The sequence below is a fragment of the Miniopterus natalensis genome, chromosome 10 (genome assembly GCF_054644295.1).
Source record: "Miniopterus natalensis isolate mMinNat1 chromosome 10, mMinNat1.hap1, whole genome shotgun sequence".
NCBI lineage: Eukaryota > Metazoa > Chordata > Mammalia > Chiroptera > Miniopteridae > Miniopterus > Miniopterus natalensis.
In genome coordinates, this window is record NC_142090.1 from 84,604,560 (window position 1) to 84,627,129 (window position 22,570).

At 59.8% G+C, this 22,570-nt stretch overlaps 1 protein-coding gene across 1 annotated transcript; it reads left to right on the top strand.

The window, feature by feature from the left end:
* The first annotated feature begins 1,369 nt into the window (after positions 1-1,369).
* Positions 1,370-17,017, top strand: GCK (glucokinase). The gene is made up of 15 exons (XM_087820887.1): positions 1,370-1,414; positions 6,220-6,411; positions 6,761-7,003; positions 7,406-7,525; positions 8,430-8,525; positions 8,709-8,808; positions 10,611-10,794; positions 11,216-11,363; positions 11,742-11,975; positions 15,028-15,141; positions 15,302-15,377; positions 15,604-15,708; positions 16,192-16,270; positions 16,437-16,485; positions 16,867-17,017. The coding sequence occupies exons 1-15, from the start codon at positions 1,370-1,372 to the stop codon at positions 16,966-16,968; spliced, it is 1,887 nt and encodes a 628-aa protein (XP_087677013.1). The 3' UTR covers positions 16,969-17,017.
* The last annotated feature ends 5,553 nt before the right edge of the window (positions 17,018-22,570 follow it).

Consider the following 22,570-nt stretch of genomic DNA (forward strand, 5'->3'; position numbering starts at 1 on the left):
CCGGAGAAGCGCTGTCCAGTGGTTCAGCTATGGGAACCATCCAGAAGGAGTGGCACCTGTGACTCAGGGAAACAGCTTTGTAACTGGGAAACTGAAAGTGCAGTTGCCTGCCTGCCTGCCCAAGGGAGGCTGGTCTCCCTGGCCACTCCTCCTCATGCCCTGGGCTGGACCTCTGGGTGTCTTCAGCCTTCTGCTCTGTGTGGCACCGTTGTCCAGATTGAGAGGCGCTGAGTATCACAAACACACCAGCTCTGATCAGGCTAGAAACTTGGGGGAGACTGTTTCTGGGTCCCATTTTGCTCCAGCCGTGAATGAACCCCTGAGCAGCATCAGAGTCATCTCCAGCACCTGGCCCCCTGCTCCTCTCCCAGGGTCTGCCCACTGCAGTGTGGGTGGAGTGCGTGGCTCCCAAGCTAAGGCCCGGTCTGTGGGGCTCTGCCTAGCTGGGCCCGCTATTCTGGCTTAGGCTAGGACATTAGTCAAGAGGGCAGCTACAGAGCTTTTGGGCGCTTTCGACATGTGTGGCAATGCGGGTGGCCACATTGCCTACTCCCTCTCCTCCAGTTCCCAGACTCTCAGAGGCCTCTGCTCTTTAGGGTGTGAGTTTGGAAGTCCCTGTGACCCTGCCCTGGGAAGTGGACAGGTGGCAAAGTCTTCTGTGACAAGGCCATTGGGTTGTTGCTATGGTGATGGGGATGGAGGCCTTTTGCCGTCAGCCCCAGTTTTCTGCATGGTAGCTCTAATGACAGGCAGCCAGGCCTGCTGAGGCCGGAGGGCGCTAGCAAGGAGGCCCTGCTCCTGGTTGCCATGGTAGCACAGGCCTCTCAGCCACAGGAGGCCCCAGCAGAATTCCCCACCGCACACCTGGTCACTGCACAGCTGGTTGCAGCGGGAATTGTTAGGTGGTGGCTGAGCTCCGGGAAGCAAGTTAGGGTGTGAGAGAAACAGTCACCTTCAGCCTAATTACTCAAATGCTGTCCCCAGCCACAGGAAGGGACAGGAGCTTTTCTGCTGAGTCTGTCTAGAGGCCACTACGCTGCACAGCTCAGCACAGCCTGGAGCGAAAGCTGACCAGCACCGCAGACCAGCGATGGCCCTGCCCTGACCACACCTGGCCTGACCAGGACTCTGTGTGGAAGGGTCCCGGCTGTGGCCCCAAAGACAAGGCTCGAGGGCTTGCAGAGAACAATGGAAAGGAGGAAACTCTGACTGAAGCTCCAGCCAGAAACCAGCCGAAGGTGGACCCTATTTTCCCAGACACCCAGGGCCGGTGTGACCCTTGGGGGAGAAGCCTTGGGATATTCCTGCTTCAGAAACCTGTTGGGGAACGCCAAGGGGTCCCAGCTCCCACCAGCGGGCTGTGGTGCCGATGCCGGATGACAGTGCCAGGATGGAGAATGCCAAGAAGGAAAAGGTAGCTCTGCCTCCTTTGGTTCTAGAAGCCTCTGTCCTATGTCCCCACATCCAATGGTTTGTTTAGCACGACATGCGCCTGCTGCTCAGAACCTGCTTTATGCACAGGTGCTTTAGGGAAGACCTGCTAGGGAGTGAGTCGTGGGTACCAGCAGACCCAGTCCCCTCCCTGCTTCAGACTCCAGCCCCGTGACCTGGAAGTTAGGCAGCCAGGAGGTCCAGAAATGACTTGTGTTGGTTAGAGGGTCTGGGGAGTTTAGAGCCTGGGGTCATAGTGGCAGAACGGACAGCCCAGCCATGAGAAAACACTCAACAGACATGATGAGAGGTCTCAGATGCCCACACTTCCTCGAAGGGCTCTCTTCATGAGGAGCCTGAGAGCCGTTATCTCCTTGTGAGAAGCAGAGATCAGTTACTTTTTCCAAAACAGAGAGAAATCCAGACATCCCCTGAGCCAGCCCTGTGCCCATGTAGTGGGCAAGGAGAGAGAGGAGGCCCAAGGAGAGGGGCCCAGGCCCAGGTGCAGTGGGGACCCAGGGAGAGGCCCTGTCCTCCCTTCGGTATAATTCTGCCCTCACTGGTCTTCTCTGCTTCTGGGAAATGACACGGTCAGCACAAACAGCAGCCGGTCCTGTTCCTGGCAGAGCTGATGATGTCAGGAGAAAAACAAGCAGCCAGGTCAGGGCACCCGCAGCACAGGCATCAAGGCGGGCGAGTCCCCCACCTTCCAGGGAGGGGCCACGGGCGGCCGCCTGAGGAGAAGCGAGGAGGTGTCTCTGCACTAGCGGAGAGGTGGCTTGGCGAGAGTGTGAGGCCTGTGGCTGCCCCAGGGAACTGGTGCTGAGCACCTATCCCCAGACTCGAGCTGACCCATGTCCCTTCCTGTTTGTCCCAGGGGACACGGGGCTCCTCAGGGCAGAGAGAGGCGAGGGGATGCTGGTTCCAGTTCGGGAGCCGGGTGAGCTGCAGAGGGCGTGGGTCACTGACACCTTGATCTGGGCCCAGAGTAGAGTGAGGCAAGGCTTTAATGAGAAACACGAATGCATAGTTGTAAGAAAAGTCAGTGAAGATAAGTGATAGCTGCTGCTAAAATAGCTCCCAGCCCAGTTGGGAATGTCGTCCTGTGCCCCAAAAGGCTGCGGGTTCGATTCCCTGTCAGTGCACTTACCTGGTTGTGGATTCGATCCCCAGTTGGGGTGCATACAGGAAGCCACCGATCCATGCCTCTCTCACACCCGTGTTCCTCTCTCTCTCCCTCCCGATCTCTCTGAAAAGCAATGGGGGGAACATCCTTGGATGAGGATTGAAAGAAAATAGGCCCCCAAAGGCCCCCGAATGAGAGGGTGGAGATTTCAGTTGGTTACAAAGAAGTGGTGGGCGTTCCCCTGACCACACACACACACACAATCTCATACTCAACTTCTGGTTGACGCATCACCTGTTAATTACTTAGACACTTTAATCACAGAGTGAAGTATCAGGGGCAGAGCTATGTTTTCCAATAACCAAGCCTGAGATTCTGCCCAGAAGGAAGCTCACTGAACACTCCGGCAGGTGCCCAGCGCTTCGGAAGTGCCGGCCCCTCCCCTCCCGTGATCCGGCCTCCTCCGTGCCTGGAATCCCCTAGGCCAAGCCCAGCTCAGGCTCACAGCAGAGTGTCAGGTGCTCATAAGCCACCACTGGAACCTCAGGATGGAAGAGTATTGGCAGGGAGACCACATACAAGGAGCCCTGTGAGCCCCTAGCCCCCACCCCAGGACACCGAGCTTTGCAAATGGCCTCTGAGTCCATGAGGCTCACGCTCTGGAGGTTTGGAGAAACTTGGCATCTGCTGCCACACACTGGCCACCCCAGATCCAGTGCCCTTTACTGCACTCTGCCAGCTTCCTGGCCTTGGCTGCCGTTGGTGCCCTACCTGGATACACCCTCCATGTCCTCCTCACCCAGCTCTCAGTGTGGGAGCAGGCTTGGGGGGCCACAGGAAAGAAAACGGGGAGCCTAGGTGGGACAGTGCCTACCTCAGGGCCAGCATCTTTGTTCTCCTGGTCCCCTGGCCTAATCCCCTGGCCTCCTGCCTCCTGCCTCCTGCCTCCTGGCCTCCTAACCCTAACCCCAAGAGGTATTTGATCAGGGAGTTACATTATTCGATTTTTGCTTTTCAGAGGTCACTCTGGGTGCTAAGGGAAGAAGAGATTGCAGGGGTCAAGCATGGAAACAGAACGACTGGGCACTGTCGTCAGGACTGAGTTGTGAGAAGGCGGTAGCTCAGGACAGTGGGCTTAGGCTTAGGGAGAAACAGAACCCACTCCGGGAATTCCAAGCAGACAGAAGCCGATCCCGGAAACCTGTGCTAGCAGAGCCACGAGAGGGCTGGGCTGGGCTTCCCACCCCTCCCTGCAGCACAGCCCCGGCCGGGAGAGTGCTTCCTAACTCCGGACACAGGCGTTTCACCCGCAGGGCTCTGTCCAGGGGTGGGAACGAACCCCCTTCCTCCTTTCCCTCTGCGTCGCCAGCCTGGCTGTGGCTGCGTCACTCATGCGGTTCCTGCCTGCAAACTGGTCGTGTACTTCTTGTCTCATTAGCCAAGCACTTATTAAGACTTGTCGTGAGCCAGGCCTTGCTTTGGACATTTTCATATCTGTAGTTTTTGTGTTTTTAAATTAGCTAAACCTGGTTATTTTTGTTAGAGGAAGGTTTTTGACATCTATTAACATTTTTTAAATTTGTATCCATCTAATCAGATTTTTCTGTCTTCCCGAGTCCATTTTGATAACTTATGTCATTTTAAAAATCTTGCGTTGTCTCTAAATTTTTTAAACGTACGGGAGCAAGTGTTACATGTAACTCCACAAACCTCCCACGCTTTACCCGCGGCTGTGCCCTGAAGGTGTTCGTTGCTGTCTCCTTCCCTCTCGACCAGTCTGCCCCGTTCTGCTCTTTCATGGTCTTTTTAAAGAACTGCATTTGATGTTTGCTCATCGAGTTCACTGTTGTTTTCTGTGTAACTTGTTTCTACTTTTATCATTCTTGATTCTTTTATTCTAATTTTCCTCAGGTTTACTTTACCTCTTGTGTGCTGGGGTTTCTAGCACTTGGGAGGACCTCTTTGCACCTCAGTGTCCATTATCCTTTGTGCGCCCCCGACGAGCGCGCATGTCCCCGAGTCCTGCTCTGGCTGTGAGCCTCACTGTGTGCTTGGTGCTGGCACAGCCGCTCTCCTGCGGAGGCCTGCACTCCAGCTCAGGTGTCCTGTTCAGCCCAAATGCCACTCACAACTGCCCTGCTGGGCGATCCCTCTGCGTGTGTCAGATTCAGGCCACTCTAAATCCCGGTGTTTCTGCAAATGCCACTGACCCTGTCCTGCTGTCCCCTCTTCTGGAATGTCCCTCTCACCCTGGCCACCTCCTCACACAGCAAGAGCAGCAGGAGGGAGTCTTGAGAAACCCTGTCCTCGGCCTCTGGAAACTCCACAGGCCTCCTCTGAGTTCCCAAGGACTTGAGCATCCAGTGTCCATCTGTACAGCTACCTGCTGTCTCCTCTGCAGGACCGTAAGCTCCTTGGGAATGAAAACCTGGTCACTTTCGTACCCTCAGGCAAGCACAAATCAGGGACTAAACATGACATCAAGGAGTGACCCACACCCTGCACTAACCTGCTAACCTCTACCTTTAGTTATTGATGTCACAGTTCCAGTATTAATTAGGACACACTTAATGGCTGTAACCAGTTCACTAGAATGGCAGGTGGGTCTGCAGAGTGCAACTGTACTTCCTACTCACCTGCTAGCCCAGCAGGTGTGAGCAGGCTGGGGGTATCCTGCACACAGTAACCTGGGAACCCAGGCCTCTCAGGTCTCATGGCTTCCCCACCTCCTGTGGCCTCATTGCCACCTGTGTGTAGCCCACAGAAAGATCAGAACGACCCAGAAGAGCAACTCCCTTATAGAAAGCCTGGACCTGGAAGTGTTATGCACCATTTCTGCTCACATTCCACGGACACCTCACTGCCAGGGTTACCCTGACCTCAGTGCTCTGCTGACTCCCCCTCAGCTTCTCCTGGCCTCTGGTCACACTGCCTGGCACCCTCCCCACCAGGCTTACATGAGGGCACGGCAAACACCTGCACCACAGTGCTGGCCCCCAGGCCGCTGTGTCGGCGTGGGGAGTGCCCACCCTGGGGCCTGGCTGGTGCTGAGGGCCACAGGCCCTTGGGGGAGGGACTGGCCCTCTCACCCCAGCCCCAGGCCCACTTTCTTTCTCACTGGAACATGGGGCCTGGTGATTTGACCCATTTAACTCTGACCTTCCATCCTTCAGAGTCTGGGCTCAGGAGCCTATGCACAAAAATACCAGCTAAGGCCCAAACTTTTGTGTTTTTAACTTGACTTTTAGATAGTACTCCATCAATACATATTCATTGCAGAGTATGTAGGAGACAGATAAGCAAAAAGGAAAATAAAATCACTCCTGTTTCCACAACGATCATCCCTACAATCATTCAGCTGTGTCTCCTCCCATGTGCATATTCTGTGGGTCAGGAGGCCAGGAGAGCACCTCCGGAGGTTCTCCTGAAGCTGCAGGCAGATGCCCTGGCCCGTTGGTGTCTCACCCACCCTCCTGCTTAGTTCCCTCTCCCCTCGCCTCCCACATCTGCCCTCTGCCCTCGCCCCCGACCCTCAGGAGCCTCCGTGAGGCTGGTCTTGAAACTCTTGCTCTAACTGCTCAGCTGGTCTTAACTGTGCTGATTTCAAGAATGGGTGCGGTGCAGCCCCTTGCCCACCCAGCCGTGCCCCTGGCCCTGCGCAGGCGGAGCAGATCCTGGCCGAGTTCCGGCTGCAGGAGGAGGACTTGCAGAAGGTGATGAGACGGATGCAGAAGGAGATGGACCGAGGCCTGAGGCTGGAGACTCACAAGGAGGCCAGTGTGAAGATGCTCCCCACCTATGTGCGCTCTACCCCCGAAGGCTCAGGTACTGCCCAGGGCCAGGATGGGGCAGCTGTCCCAGGCCCTTCCAAGGGCTCTGTCCCCAGCAGCCTGGAGACCAGTCCCCAGTGGCTGGGCCCCAGACAGGCCAATTCTCATCTGGCTCCCACCCTGGTGCCTTCAGGCTCACTCTGACCGTGGGAACCTGGCTTTTTTCATCTCACATTGAGAAAGTTGCTCCTGTGGTCACTTGCCCCCCTTCCCCTCCCTTAGTCCTGAGTCGGGGCCATTTCACTAGTTTTTCAGTTGAGCCCTGGGCTTGGGGTGACTTCAGTTCAAGTCAGGGGGTTCCCATGGACTTCCCAGTTCGCCTTTGACCCCTTCCACCATTGAAAGTGGTGTCCCCAGAATCTTGGCATTGCAGCCCCTTGTCCATCTCCCCTGGGCCTTCCCTCCTCCTTTCCCTGCGGTCACTGCCCCTGAGGCTGACAGGCTTCTCCCTGTGGCTGCAGAAGTCGGGGACTTCCTCTCCCTGGACCTGGGCGGCACCAACTTCAGGGTGATGCTGGTGAAGGTGGGGGAGGGGGAGGCAGGCCAGTGGAGCGTGAAGACCAAGCACCAGATGTACTGCATCCCGGAGGACGCCATGACAGGCACTGCTGAGATGGTGAGTGGGCCTCAGGCTCTGCTAGTCCTGGAGGGGGCCCACCTGCCCACCTGGGTGGGGGCTGGTCCTCAGCAGCAGCAGGGGTTTGTGGCCAGGACACTTGGACACAACAGAGGACATTCTGGGTGCTGGAGACAGAAGTCATAGTTATAGCCAAGGAGGGGGCTCTGTCCAGGGCCTGACCCCTGATGTCCTATGACAGCACAGCTGGGCTGGGGACTGGCCCTGTCAGGAAGCCCCCGGGGGCGGGGCATCAGCAGGACCTGGGGGCAGCTCGGGGCCCGAGTGAGGAGCTGTGTGCAGGCCTGTAGCTGGCATTTCTCAGGGGCTGATGGCTCCTCACTGGGCTCTGGGGGGGAGGGGGCTGCGGCCACCCACCAGCTGTGGCCGTGGCTCTCCCAGCTCTTCGACTACGTCTCTGAGTGCATCTCCGACTTCCTGGACAAGCATCAGATGAAGCACAAGAAGCTGCCCTTGGGCTTCACCTTCTCCTTTCCCGTGAGGCACGAAGACATCGACAAGGTGAGGCCCAGGGAGGCTGGCCAGACTGACCAGATGGACGGGCAGATGGACACGTGCCCCAAACAAAGGCACCCAGTGCTGTCTTCAAATGCAGTTCCCTTGTTGGGAAAGAGCCTTCAATTCAAACTGTGCCCATCACCCATGTTCTGTGACACCGGTTCTCACTATTTACCTTAACCTCCCCCAACAATGAACTGTTCGCACCCCATTACAGATCTGGAAACCGAAGGTTAGCGACTAGCCCAGGTGGGAAGTGGCAGCCCCAGGGCTCAGACCCAGGCAAGAGGGCTCATCGGCACACTGGAGTGTCATCACCCTGCTGGACCGCCTGTGCCGGGGGCTGAGTTGTGCGAGGGCTGAGGCCATGGTCTGCCTTCGAGCTGGCACACCAGCCTGGCACAGTGACACACAAACACGTCAATTATACATACACATATACCCACATCAGTTGTATACACACCTTAACTTCACCTATCTTTGCACACGCGAAATACACATGCACCTGTGACACGAGGCCTCACGGCACAGCAGCAGGAGTGATCTCTCACGCTGGTTTTCCCAGCCCCAGACCCCACAGCACACTGAGTGTCAGTTGGTTCCTTCCTCTGCAGTGGGCCCACTACAGGAGGGGAACCCTCATCTCAAACGGGGCTGCTCCCCTCCAGACCCCATCCTTACTCTGGGGTGACATCTCTGGGCTTTACTAGACAAACATCCTTATATTGCTGGGACCCAGCTCTGCAGGAATATGAATAGTTGTGGAGAATTGTCTCCAGCACCTCTCAAAACTACATGACCCTCAGTCTGCTCACCCACAAAATGGGGTGTGTGGTCTGAGTAGCTCCGCACCCCTTCACCCCCGCCCCTACCCTAGTCAGCAGCCTCTGAGGTCCTCTCCCTCCAGGGCATCCTGCTCAACTGGACCAAGGGTTTCAAGGCCTCGGGAGCAGAGGGGAACAACATCGTGGGGCTGCTGCGAGATGCCATCAAGCGGAGAGGGGTGAGGAGGCCCCTGCACCCTCGCTGTGCTGGCCCCTCCCCCCCAAGCCAGGATGCCAGGGAGGGCATTCTGAGTGTCCCCTCAGGAAGGGGTCTTGGCCTCCCTCGTTGGGCTGGACTGGCCCAGGGCAGGCTGAACTGAGACCACTGACCTCATCACTGCCACATCTGTGCCTCTTGGCAGGACTTTGAGATGGACGTGGTGGCGATGGTGAATGACACTGTGGCCACGATGATCTCCTGCTACTACGAAGACCGCCAGTGTGAGGTTGGCATGATTGTGGGTAAGGACTCGTGCCCTGCCCTATCCAGGGGCCTCAGCCTTGGGCTCTGAGGAGTAAGAGCCACAGTGCTGAGCCATCGGAGATAGCGCGGGGCCTGTGTGCCAGGTGCAGACGCACTGGTGCTGGAGCCTGGGACAGGCTTGGGAAGCGGCAGGGGTGCCCTGAATGCACAAGTTCTGTCCCAGTAGGAAGCATTTCGACACTTGCAAGTCACTGCATCAGATGGCACACCAGCTGCTTGTGCACCTGGCCCATCAGGATTTAATTAAAACACCTAATCTGGTAAATTGACCAAACTAGATAGATTTGTCCAAGTGGAAGAGCATATGCGAAAGTGGCATCATCTCTTCCTGGATGGTCTGACCCTGCCTGTGGCCACTGGCCTACCCAGCCTGAGGGGTCTTTAAGTCCATCACCTACACAAGACCTCAGGGCCCTGACGGTGCTCACCTGCTCTCTTTCAGAGCACCTGGGGTCATCCCCAAGACACCCCAACCTGAGCTCTGTGGCCACTTGCCCCAGGCACACCCTCCTGTGGCAGAGGTGGCAGAGGGCAGCCTGAGGTTATGTCTGCCCGAAAACACTCTTGGTTACTCTGCCCAGGCCTTAAAAACATGTTTAGGATAACCACCAAGGCCTAAGAACTGGGAGAATTCACATCCAAGTCTGGATTTATGTTTTCCCCTCCACAAAAAAATTGGAAGGCCTGGCATCACTGGGCCCTGATTCCTACTGGGCAGCTCCACTGGCCAGCGTTTGAGTTGCTGTCCCCAGTGGCTTTGGGGCAAGCAGCCCACGCCTGCTGAGAATGACGCTCTGCTGACTGCATGGCTCCCTGCACACTACACATCCCACCTGCCGTGGCCCTGCCCACACGCGCCTTACCTCAGGGTGCCCCTGAGGACAGGGCTCAGGACGGAGAAGCTTAAATGCACGCCTGGAGAGGCCAGAAAAGAAGGGTGGAGCACAGACAAAAATCATAACTTCCCACGCCCATCTCTATTTGCACATTTGACACGGTTCCCTCAATCTTCCAACCACCCAGATAAGGAGAGGAAAAGGTGCTACCATTTCCTCTTGGGAAAGAAGAACAGGCCAGAGAGATGGGTTTATCCGCCTGAGGTCGCACAGCAAGCCCAGGGCCTGTGTGCCTGGGAGAGACTTCACGGTGGCGGGAGCGGGAGGACCGGGCGCGGGGGCTTCCTGCGGGGGGGCGGGGCGGGGCGGGGCGGGGCGGGCTCCAGGAGGGGCGGGGCGGGCTCCAGGGGAGGCGGGGCGGGGCGGGCTCCAGGAGGGGCGGGGCGGGCTCCAGGGGAGGCGGGGCGGGCTCCAGGAGGGGCGGGGCGGGGCGGGCTCCAGGAGGGGCGGGGCGGGGCGGGCTCCAGGAGGGGCGGGGCGGGGCGGGCTCCAGGAGGGGCGGGGCGGGCTCCAGGGGAGGCGGGGCGGGGCGGGCTCCAGGAGGGGCGGGGCGGGCTCCAGGAGAGGCGGGGCGGGGCGGGCTCCAGGAGGGGCGGGGCGGGCTCCAGGGGAGGCGGGGCGGGCTCCAGGAGGGGCGGGGCGGGCTCCAGGGGAGGCGGGGCGGGCTCCAGGGGAGGCGGGGCGGGCTCCAGGAGAGGCGGGGCGGGGCGGGCTCCAGGAGAGGCGGGGCGGGGCGGGCTCCAGGGGAGGCGGGGCGGGGCGGGCTCCAGGGGAGGCGGGGCGGGGCGGGCTCCAGGAGGGGCGGGGCGGGCTCCAGGAGGGGCGCCGCCCGCAGCGCAGCCCCCGCCCGGGTCCCAGGTGGGTCAGCGCGGCCGCCTCCGCAGGCACGGGCTGCAACGCCTGCTACATGGAGGAGATGCACAACGTGGAGCTGGTGGAAGGGGAGGAGGGCCGCATGTGCGTCAACACCGAGTGGGGCGCCTTCGGGGACGCGGGCGAGCTGGACGAGTTCCTGCTGGAGTACGACCGCGCGGTGGACGGGAGCTCCCTGAACCCAGGCCAGCAGCTGTAAGGCCCCGCCCCGCCCCGCGTTCCCACGGGCGTAGGAACGACACCCCCCGCCGCATTTAGGGCGTTTAACCGAGACTTCCCCAAAGTGTGGATCTGCCCGCGCCCCCAGAACGGACGTAGCCTTTCGTGGAGGCTGTGGGAGCCGCGGCGACCCTCAGGGGCAGCCCCCGGCGTCGGGCGCCTGCCAGTCCCGCGTCCGCCTTGCCCCTGGCTGGCAGGGCCTGCTAGGCGGGCGGTAGTCAGTGCACTTCAGGGTGAAACAGGCTGGCAGTGGGCACGGACTTGCGGCGCAGCGCATTCCAGGGCGCAGGGCCCAGGAGCCCCGGAGTGGTCACCAGCCCTCTGAGCCCTAACTTCCCCAACCGTAACGGGGCGACGAGAACGGCGCCCGTCACAGGCGGCATCGCCCTTTGCCCAGGTACGAGAAGCTCATCAGCGGCAAGTACATGGGCGAGCTGGTGCGGCTCGTGCTGCTGAAGCTGGTGGACCAGAACCTGCTCTTTCAGGGGGAGGCCTCGGAGCAGCTGCGCACACGCGGCGCCTTCGAGACGCGCTTCGTGTCGCAGGTGGAGAGGTGCGCGGGGCGGGCGGGCGCGGGGAGGGCGGGCGCGGGGGTGGCCTCCGGTCCCGTGTCGCCCGCCCCCGGCAGTTAACGGAGCCCGTGTCCCCTCCGCGGCTCCCGCCGCCGTGGGCTCGTCTCCGTTCGTCCACGCGGCAGCCCGGAGGCGCGGCCGTGGCGCCCGCGTCGGAGCGGAGGCTCTGGGCCTAAAGAGGAGCGGTGACCAGGTTACTGCCCGTCGCAGGCGGAACCCGACCCGCTCCCCGCCGCCCGCGCGAGCCCCGAGCGCTCCGCCCGGCGAGGGACAGGGCGGGGAGGCGGCCGCTGGGGGGCGGGCCCGCGGCCCCCTGGCCCCCTGGAGACGCCCCGCCCCTCCCGCCCGCAGCGACTCGGGCGACCGCAAGCAGATCTACAACATCCTGCGCAGGCTGGGGCTGCGGCCCTCGGCCACCGACTGCGACATCGTGCGCCGCGCCTGCGAGAGCGTGTCCACGCGCGCCGCGAACATGTGCGCCGCGGGGCTGGCGGCCGTCATCAACCGCATGCGCGAGAGCCGCAGCGAGGACCTGATGCGCATCACCGTGGGCGTGGACGGCTCGGTGTACAAGCTGCACCCCAGGTGAGCGCGGCCCGAGCGCCCAGCCGGCCCCGGCCTCCGCCAGCGAGCGCGGCGGGAGATGCGCGCCCGGGGCCCTTGCTGCTCACAGACCCCGGCTCTTACCCCCTTTCCCCAAGGCCGGGGAGCGAGGGAGGGGCTCCCTGCTCTTAGCCCAGCCCCTCGGGAAGGTGGGCTTGGGAAGGCCGCGCGGGGCGCGGGGAGGGGCCTCAGCGCCGCCTGCTCCCGCAGCTTCAAGGAGCGCTTCCACGCCAGAGTGCGCAGGCTGACCCCCAGCTGCGAGATCACCTTCATCCAGTCGGAGGACGGCAGCGGCCGCGGCGCCGCTCTGGTCTCCGCGGTGGCCTGTAAGAAGGCGTACATGCTGGGCCAGTGACGGCAGCGGCCAGGCGAGGAGGCGGCTGTGACGTCGCTGGACCTGGGCTCCAGGGGACAGCGCCCGCCCACAGGTGCACCCAGCCTGGCCTGCCTCCTGTCCCCACTGCCGCCTGGAGACGGGGAAAGGCCTGCAGGAGAACGCGGGTGCCCCAGGCAGGCCAGTTCTTCCTGAGCCAGGTGGTGGGACAGCCCTAGGGCCCTAAGAGGGTTGGGGCTGAAGGAGCAGAAATGGAGAGCCCCAGTCTTCAGTCTTTCTGCTGGAATCAACCACCCAGGAGAGCGTTGTCCTCTCAAGACTTTGTTGGAGCTTTCCGCTTGGTTCAGCCATGCCTGGGCCCTATTCTGGGGAGGGGGTGCTCTGTGGACCCTGCTGTGGCCCGGCTTCCCTGGGAACTCAACCCACATGGGAGGCACTTGGCCAGACCTACCCCGGGGCTCCACAGGGAGCAACGGCTGCTGACCACCAGGCCTGGCTGGGGTTTCTTTGCCTGGGGATGGGGGAGTGAAATGGGAGGGACCAGCTCCAGAATGGAGACTGCAGGACCAGGAGGCCGGAAGATGGCAGCCTCTTCCCTCCCACACCAACATCCCTGAGTGCTTTGTGGTTCTGGGATGGACCCTCACAGGAGGTACAAGAGACAGAGTCCCCGAAGCCCCTGTCCAAGGGTCCAGGAAGAGGAGGACACACCCCCATGGGGCTGCCACACGCTAGCCGAACAGCACTCAGCACAGCCCCCAAGGGACCGCCCAGACCTCTCTCTTCTCACCGGACCTCCATGTGCCACACCAGCCTCTTCATGCCCAGTGTGGGACTGTGTGGTTTTTTTAAAAATTAAAAGTTTTAAACGTTTAGAACATGGCCTTGTCCACCGCTCTGTGACTTCTGTGCATAAAGACTGTGGGACAGTACATAGACATGGCTACGCCTGCACAGATACTAATTTGCCATTTCCTCTGGCCAGCAATGCAGGAGGTATGCCCAGTGACAGACCAGGCTGTGGGAACAGGAGTGGAGTGACTTTTAGGTGGTGTCAGAGGTACTGGACTTGCCCAGACCCCCTGCCTGCCTGTGGGATTTGGGGTGTGGATACACCAATCGAATCTGCAGCAGCTCTGAGATCTCGGAGAGCCCCAGAGAGTGCCCAGCAGGGAGCAGGGCTGGTCTCTGGAAGCTGGTCCTGCCCCAGGTCTGTCTCAGAAAGGGGTCTCTCTGTCTCACACCTAAACCCAGGTACATAGAAGCACACATTTGTATGATTTTCAGTGAGAGAAAGTACCCAGCAAATCTGGAATGACTTGTTTCATTCGGAGCTTAACTCAAAGTTGTGATTTTGAGCAGGGCATTCCCTAAGCTGTCCTCTTGTTCTGTGCACCCCGCGTTCACTGCTCCTGTTCGCTAGTTCTCCTGAATCTAAATTATGCACAACAGTTTCTTGGAGCTCCGATTACTCCACCTGTGCTGATGCACTCACGTCCCAGAGGTCACTCATTGGATCTCCTTTCAATAGAAGTGACTTCCTAGTTGTCCTTATGTTACAGTTCAGGGCATTGTATTGATTTTTTTATAGCTCTCTGTATGGGTAGGTTATATATCCTGTGAATTTCATTTTAGGAGTGTAAAGGAGGTGTCATAAAATACTTGTTATACAAAATCGGCGTTGGGGCTGATGGGTGAGAGCCCTTGCTCCACCAGCTGGGCCACCTGCATTCCTCACCCTATCCAGCAGGGGGCAGCCAAGGCCACTCCTGCTCTGGAAGGTCTTCCTGCTTCCTCTGCCTTCTGCGCACCCGGGCTCCTCAACAGTTGAGCCCCCAACCAGGGGCTCATGACCCACTTTCATGGGGGGCCAAGCAACTGTTTGGGGTCCAGGCAGTGTTCCTGCTCTGAATGCCTCACACACAGGTTCTGTTTGGGGTCACAGCCAGCTTGGGCTGCCTCCTGCCTTTCAGTTGGGGGCCAGAGGTCAGGGCCAAGCTTCTGCACCAAAGCTCCTGGGAGTCCCTGGTGGTCTCAGGCCAGAGGCCATCCTCAGAACCACCCGCTGCCCTCGCAGGCCCAGGGCCCCCTCGACCAGCCCTCCTCCCCCAGCTGTCCTCTTGGACTGGGCAGGTCTGGGCTGGACCTGCAGGAGGGACAGTCAGATGGGGGTGACAGGGACCCCTCATTCAGCACTGTGAGTGGTGAGAGCTGAGAGCCTGCTCTCAGAAGGCCTTGAGCCCTGCACCACCTGGATGGTAGACACCGGGTGTTACATGTCAGGGGCCTGAGGGTCACTGGAATGTGGCTGGAATCCATGTGGGGCCCTGTCCTCCCCTAGCCCAGACAGGGGCTGCCAAGTTTGGATCTGTTCTCTCCTCCTCTCCTTATTTGGTGCTGCAGGTGATAAGGCTGAGACATAAAGGAGTCTGTGTCCCCCTCAGCCACTAGGCTACCAGAGAGAGAGAGGATGGTGAGTGCTAGGTTGGGGGACTGGAGAACACTGGCACCCTGGGTTGTTGTTCTTTGGGGTGAGAGAACAGAGCATTGACCTCTGTGCCTGCCTAGTCTGGAGAGGTGGTCTCCCAGGGTGGGAAAAGGACCCTGACCCTGCTCTCCTGGGAATGCTCTGGGGCATACATGGGGGCATCTGGGGGGAGCTCGAGAGAGGACCCCTTCCACCCACCCACACTCTTTCAGGCCAGCAGGAAGGCAGGGACCCGGGGCAAGGCTGCGGCCACCAAGCAGGCCCAACGAGGCTCTTCCAATGTCTTTTCCATGTTTGAGCAAGCCCAGATCCAGGAGTTCAAGGAGGTGAGTGCCTCTCCTCCCAGCCCCCATGTATCCCCTTCCCTGCAGGTCCAGGTCCCAACAGCTGTTCCTGCTCCTCCCACCACCCAGCACTCCCTCACCTCCCCCTTCACCCGGGTGGGGGCTGCTCCCACCTGGAGACTGTGTGGCCCCAACCCCACAGGCCTTCAGCTGCATCGACCAGAACCGTGATGGCATCATCTGCAAGTCGGACCTTCGGGAGACCTATTCCCAGCTGGGTGAGGACACCCACCTCCCACTCAGCTTCACCTGCTCACCCCTGGAGGAAACAGGCCTCTTCCCTCCCTCCACTCCCTACACCTCCCTCCCTCTGCTGGCTGTCTCAGGTCCCACACTTTACCTCCCCCACCCACAGCTGCCCCTGGTTGGGAAGGAGGGGAGGGCAACCTGGGCCCTGCTGGGGATACCCAGGGTCCTTGTGTTCACCTCATGCCCCCCCCCCAGGGAAGGTGAGTGTCCCAGATGAGGAGCTGGATGCCATGCTGCAGGAGGGGAAGGGCCCCATCAACTTCACGGTCTTCCTCACACTCTTTGGAGAGAAGCTCAATGGTGAGCCTGGGACAGGTCTGGATCCCCCTGTTAGGGCAGGGAGTTTAAACCCCAACTGGAAACACATGAACCCCACCTGCACTCCACCGGAACCCACCTGTACCCCACCTGGATCCCCCTTGGACCCTGCCTGCACCCCACCTGAATCTCTCCCAGCCAGGCAGCAAGCCTGAAGCCTCCTGGACCACCAGAACCCCGCCAAGACCCCACCTGTCTCTTGCTCACACAGAGAATGTGGGCCCAGCCCTGCATCCCACACCCACAGGCACCTAGTCACCCCAAGTCCCAGTTTGGTATTGAGAAACATGCCTTCAGCCTCTACTCCCAAATCCCAATCTCCCAGCCAGGTCTGCCCACCTTAGGACTTCCGTCTTGGCCTGTTTGAACCCCGAAGGACACTTTGTATTGGGACATGGAGGGCTCCCCTGGGTGGACCTTGGAGGCTGGGGGTATGGGTGCTCACCTGCTCCCTTGGCCTCCCAGGGACAGACCCTGAGGAAGCCATCCTGAGCGCCTTCCGAGTGTTTGACCCCAGTGGCAAGGGCGTGGTGAGCAAGGAAGGGTAAGTGTGAGCTGGCCAGCAGTGCTGAGGCCCCTTGGGGGGGGGGCAGCCCTTACTTTGTAGCCCTCTCTGCTCTTTGGCGGTGGGCACCTGGACCATGGGAGCCTTCGCCCCTGCCTCATGTGGCCACCCCCCAGGCTTTTCCCACTGCTTCTCACTCCCCCAGGTTCAAGCAGCTTCTCCTGACCCAGGCAGACAAGTTCTCTCAGGCTGAGGTGAGGATTCCTGGCTCCTTTGTGGAGCGCTCACCCTGCAGTGTGTAGTCAACAAGGGAGAGGGTGTGCCAGGCCAGGAGAGCTGAATGTGCGAAGGCTGGGGGGGGGGGGGTGAGAGCCAGTGGCACCTACAGCGTCTGGAGGAGGGTTTGTCACTAGGGGTAGGAGTGGCACAGAGAAGAGAGGGGGCATATGGAGCCACGACTCCCTTTGGCACCACCCTTTCCCCAGGCTGCCTATAGTCAGACAACAGAAAAATGTTAACTTAGAGTTTTGGGCTTGGGCCTGAAGAGGCTGAGGACCGAGGCACAGCCCCAGAAGGCGGGGGAGGGTCACAGCCTCCCTTGGCCAGGCTGTGCCTCTCATAGCAACCCCCCTCAGGTGGAGCAGATGTTCTCCCTGACGCCCGTGGACCTGGCGGGGGACATCGACTACAAGTCCCTGTGTTACATCATCACCCATGGGGATGAGAAAGAGGAGTGACTGAGGCTGCAGTGGAACTCAGGGCCGTGCTCCGGCCACCTCAATAAACACCATTTATAATGAGCCCTGCGTGGTGGCATCTCTGTGACAGATGAGGTGGGGGCAGCCAAGGGGAGCTGAGGGCCAGATGCAGGGACCGCCAGCCCTTCAGTTCTCCCCACACCGCCCTGTTTACAGATGGGGACACTGAGGCCTGAGAGGGTGGGCATCCTGCCTGAGGACCACCTCTAGGAGGAGGAATGGCAGGCCCGGGAGAGCCGGTGCTCAGCAGAGTTCTGCCAGCTCTGTCCTCCTAGGACCCCTGACCAAGCAGCCCCATTTCTGCACACGCGTGAAAACACAACCACACTCTACCTTGGAAATGCAGGCACCTGCAGGGGAAATGCTGGGAAACTGGCTGTAGGCTCAGGGTTAAGGGTCAGATGGCTATAGGGAGGGAGGGGTTCTCTGCAGAGGATTGAAGTATCCCATTCCCCACCTCACCTGCAGAAATGCCCCCATCTGGGTACTAGAGAGTAGGGGAACCTCCAGAGCACCCATGAGGGCAGGCATTTTTGTGGGGAGAGGTGCTGTTTTTATTTCTATTTGGGACTTGGCAATTTTAGTTACTACATTGACACTTGGGTTTGGAAGTTATCTTACTATTCCCTATCAGTGATCACAAAAGTCTGGGTTCAGAGAACCGCCCCCCTCACTGCCCGCTCCCCTAGGGTCCCTAAGCAGGTGTCCAAGCCTATGGCCTTCCTGGGGACCATGTCCAAAATACCGTCCCCCGGGGGAGAGGAACTTCCATGGGCTCTTGCCCCTTCCTCCTTCTCTGCCAGGAGCTCACATTCAGTCCGAGTGGTTTGCAGAGAACCACCATCCTGACCCAGGCTCCAACCTGAACTCTCCTGCCCACCCCCAACACCCTGAGGGCCCTGGATGCAAAACTGGAGTCCCCAGGGTCAGCCCAGGCCTCACACAGGAGCTGCTGGACATGCAGCTCAGGAGACGCCAGGAATCTGGTGCTCAGGACAGTGCTCAAGCTAGGGCTGGCCTGCTGTGCCAGATGGAGGTGGCCAGAATGGCATGCACACATTAGAAATAAGAAAAGCTTAATACTCCCTAGTGCAAAAAAAGGAAACACTTTTCTGTTCCTTTTTCTTAGGGCATTTCCTTTATAAAACCTGTAATGGCACATTCTTGCCGTGCCTCTTTTTGTGCAAATCCCTTTAAAAGCTCAATGAGCCTCTTGCAAGTTTTACAACCCAGGACGGCTCCCAGGACAGGGCCATCGCTTTGAAGGGAGGTCACACCCGCCTGTCTCCCAGTTCTGTGGGAGGTAGGAGCCTAACTTACTTCAAGTGGTAAAGGTGAGAGAAGTCTGTTTTTCTCCAGGTTAAGGCAATGAGCCAGCCCAGGTGAGAGGAGGGGGAGGGAAGCTGATGGTCTGTGAGGTGTGTCTTTGCAGGACCAGGTCCGGTTCTCTTGAGAATAGTAGGGTGGATGCACCTGACTTCGCCCCATCTTTGTGATGAACACCGAGCTTCGGTTTAATGCTCATTTAATAATAAATCTGTTTTCTTTCTCGTTACCTTTGTGGAGAGGTTTTCTGTTTTATCTTCCCAGCAAGGCCTAAAGCTCCCTTCCATCGGAGCCTCAGCCATGCCACAGGGGCTGAGGGCTCAGTGGCCTCACACAGTCAGTGAATGTCCAGGCCCCTGTTTGTGGTATTTTTGGATTTTATCTTGAAACCCCTCAGCCCCTAGCCAGGGCCCCAGTCCCTGCCCTGCCCCCACCCCACCTCTGGCAGGTTGTACATTCTTTCTTTAGATGTGTTAACTCCACTGATAAAAGTAAACACAGGCTCTTAAACTGAGCCCTGGCAGGAGAAATTTGTCATCGGCATCCTCTCCCAGGAGGTGGGGGCTGTTCTAAGGTTTCTCTGAAGGGGTCAGATGGCTGTCACTGTCCCACCGCCAGCACTGCCTACCCTGAGCCCAGACTGTCTCCCACATGGGCTGAGGCCAAATTCCCCTGTTTGGGTGGGAGGGTCTGAGAGATGGCATCTCAGGTACTTTGCTGGATTTAACTCAGCAGAAATGCAGGACAGACTAGTAAATAATAGGTCACACACGCTTCCCTTCCTTTGCTGTGAGCCTTCCAGACACTTCTGGTCACTTCTGGTCAAAGGCTAGGGGTGTGGAGATGCAAAGAGGGGCACATGCTGGGTGAGGCCCTCAGAGGCATGGGAGCTGCCTGGGAGTCAGACCACTCATTGTGCACATGAGTGAGCTTGAAGGACCCCTGCTCCCTCTCTGGACTCGGTTTCCTCCTCTGTGAAGGAGAAGCTGGGCTGGATGTTGACAGCAGCTGGGTCTCACTGAGCCTCCAGATGTGGTGCTGAGTCTAACGCCTGACAGGCACTCCCCACCCCATCCGGAGTCGGCCCCTGGACACTGACTTAGCTCACAACAAGGCTGGGCTGCTGCAGCACATGGCTTCATGTTTCTGACTAAATGTGCAGATAAGGGACCTGTGGATGGACAGGGGTTGAAGTAGTAACCCCGACAGTGTTCAAGTGCTTCCTGCACAGGTGGCCTGACAATTTCCTACCAGAAAGGAGGGTGAGGGCCTTTGAAGTGTGGCACAGCCAGAAGATTTCCACCCAACTGAGGTGGCAGAGCCTCTGGAGCCACAGCCTGTGTGCACCATTGAGGGCAGGTGAGGTGCTATGTGTCTTGTAGTACAGGGCGAGCTAGTGAATGATGAGGGGTGTAGGAATCTCGACTCCTGGAGTCTGCCCTGCCCCCCAGGAGCCAGCACATAGGAAAGGGACAGGAGGGGGTGGGGATCCCCCGCCCTCTCTGCACCCCAGGAGCTGGAATAGCCTCTGACCTCCTACCAGCTCTCCTGTCTCTGTGGAGAATCCCCATAGGGACAGGCTGCTGAAGTGAGAGTCACACAGCTCCGAAATAGAACCTTATCAGCCCTGCCCCACCGCTTTGCCGTCAGCAACACCTCCCCCCTCCTTCTCCCAGGACCCACCAAGCACCCTGTCCATCCCTTCTCAACTGGCACAGCATTTCAGCCTGGTGGGAACCACCCCCAGTGCCCATGCACTATTTACAGCCCCCTTGTTGTGGTCCCCCTCCCCAAAACACCTACAGGGTCAAGCAGTAGCAGCCTTGAGAGGTGGGGGCCCTGCCTTGGATCACAGGTGACTGTACTGGGGCGGTCACTGCTCCCAGAGGGATACGGAGCAGAGGCAGCAGGTCTGTGGGACAGAGGGAGCAGAGGCACAGGCCTAAGGCCAAGTGACAGGCAAGGGAGGGGCCACCTCTCCTGCCTTGTTCCTTCAGGGCTGTATCCTTGTAAAACGGTAACTTTTACATTTGTATATATCTTACCACAACAAAACATTTAAAAAAAAACAACACACATGAGAGAGCACCACAGAAGACCCACTCAGCCCTTGCACTAATTTTGAAGGGTCCAACCCCAAAGGTACCATTTCTCTTAGGCCTCCTGGGAACCCTTCGCCCGTTTATATACCTACATATTTCATTTAAGAACATCTTTGGTTTCACATTCAGAAAACCCCAAGTGGAGAAAGCAAATGGGGTTGATGTTTTTGCTATGAAATAAGAAGCAAGCCGTTGCTGGCCTTGGTCCAGTGGCTGAGCGGTCCCCAGGCTGCATCGCCGGGATTCTCTCATGTTCCAGGACACTGCCACATGCTGCGTGCACAGCAGAGAGATGGTGGATGGGCAGCTGGCTGCACCCCTCCCTTTCATCACAAAAGCATACTTCTCAGAAGCCCAACCCCCCAGCCCTGCCAGACTTCTCCTTGTGCCTCTGCCAGATCTGATCTCACCACCACACATGGCTGCCACGGAGACTGGGAAAGTCAGCACTTGGACTTTCCATCCTGGCAAACAGCAAGGAGAGGGGGGGTAGGGAAGGTGTGGTGTTGGTCCCCAGCAGTGCAGACACCACTCACCTGTCCCTGCCCTTTCACGGCCCTCAGCATTCCTCCTATGTCTGTGCGCCCGGCACAGGCCTGCCAGTAGCAGAGCCCACTGGAGAGGCTGCACCGAGCCATGTCTGAGCGCTGGGCCCCAGCTTCCTGGCTGTGTGACCGTGCCACGGTGAGTCATCTGTAAAATAGAAATGATAATAGTACCTGCCTCACTGGGCTATGGTAAGATTCAATGACATGATGCACTTAAGACACTTAGCACACCGCCTGCCCTCCCCAAAGTTCTTTCATTCACTCCATTCACCACCAGGCGCTGACCTGGGGCTGTCCTGTGCGCACCGTGTTCCCACGCACGCTGCTGGGGGACTCATCCAGCTCAGCCTGGGATGCTCAGGACGCGCGACAAACGCTTTGTTAAATGTCAGAGAGGGAGCCTGTCGCCTGGAGTCCGGGGCCCACAGGTTAGTCAGGCTGCCTTGGTGTGAGTCAGCTGTTACTCACTAGCTGTGACCTCTGTGCCTCAGCTTCCTCATCGTCAAACGGTTATATGAGGATTAGATGAATTAATGTGCCAAGAAGTTACAACAGCGGCAGGTCTACAGCAAGGGCTTTTATGTTTCACGCATCGTCTTTGTCCACTGTGTCGTGGGGACAGGACCGGGATGAGCAGCGGGCGTGGTGGGAGTGCGGGAAGCTTCCCGGAGCGGCCCTGGCTCGCTCAGGAATTCCGTGGGTTCGTGGAGGTGCGGAAGGGCCCCGGCCACGGGGCGGGGAGGGGCTGGCGCGTGGGCAGGGGTGCGCGGGCTGAGCGCGGGGAGGGGGGCTGAGCCGTGCTGCGCGGGCCTGGCGGGGCTACTGCCCGTGCGGGGGGCCTTCCACCGCCCGCTTCCCGCCCCCGGCCCGCCCCCGGGCCCCGCGGAGTGCCCGCTCCCCTGGGTGTGCAGCCTGCGGGCTCCGCGCGCCCACCCGGTGGTCCGCACGGGCGGCCGCCGCAGTCTGGCGACTGGCGGGGCCCTGGGTCAGCGCGAGGGACGCCAACTACCCTGAAAGCACGTGGACGTCAGGGACCTGCCTCCGAGGACGGTCCGGCCCGCGAGACGCGACGCCCAACCCCGCACCGCGGTCCCGCAGCGCACACTCCGCACCGCGTTGCCTGGGAGACGGGGGCGTGGCTCTGCGCAAGCGCAGCGCCCAAAGACTGCGCTCTGCAACCGGCGGGGCGGGGCGCGCGCGGATTGGAGGGCTGCGAGGATGGTGGGCGGGGCCCCCCGCGGATTGGAGGGCTGCGAGGATGGTGGGCGGGGCCCCCCGCGGATTGGAGGGCTGCGATGGCGGCGGGCGGGGCGCGCGGTTGGCGGGACGCGGAGCGCGGCGGTGGGCGGGCCCCGCGGTGACGGACAGAGCGGGCGCCCGGCGATTGGCGGGGTGCGGCGGTGGGCGGGCGGGGCGCTCAGACTGGCGGCTGCGGCGGTGGGCGGGCCCCAGCGCGCGGCGAGGTGAGGGACGTCTCGAGTGGGGCTGGCGGCGTGGGGGCAGCTGGGCCGCGGCTGTGCGTGGCCCGTGGGGGCGGCGGGGCGGCGGGTCGTCTCGCGGAGTCTGAGCGGGGTCTCCGCTGTTCCCACCCAGCGCGGGCCGGGG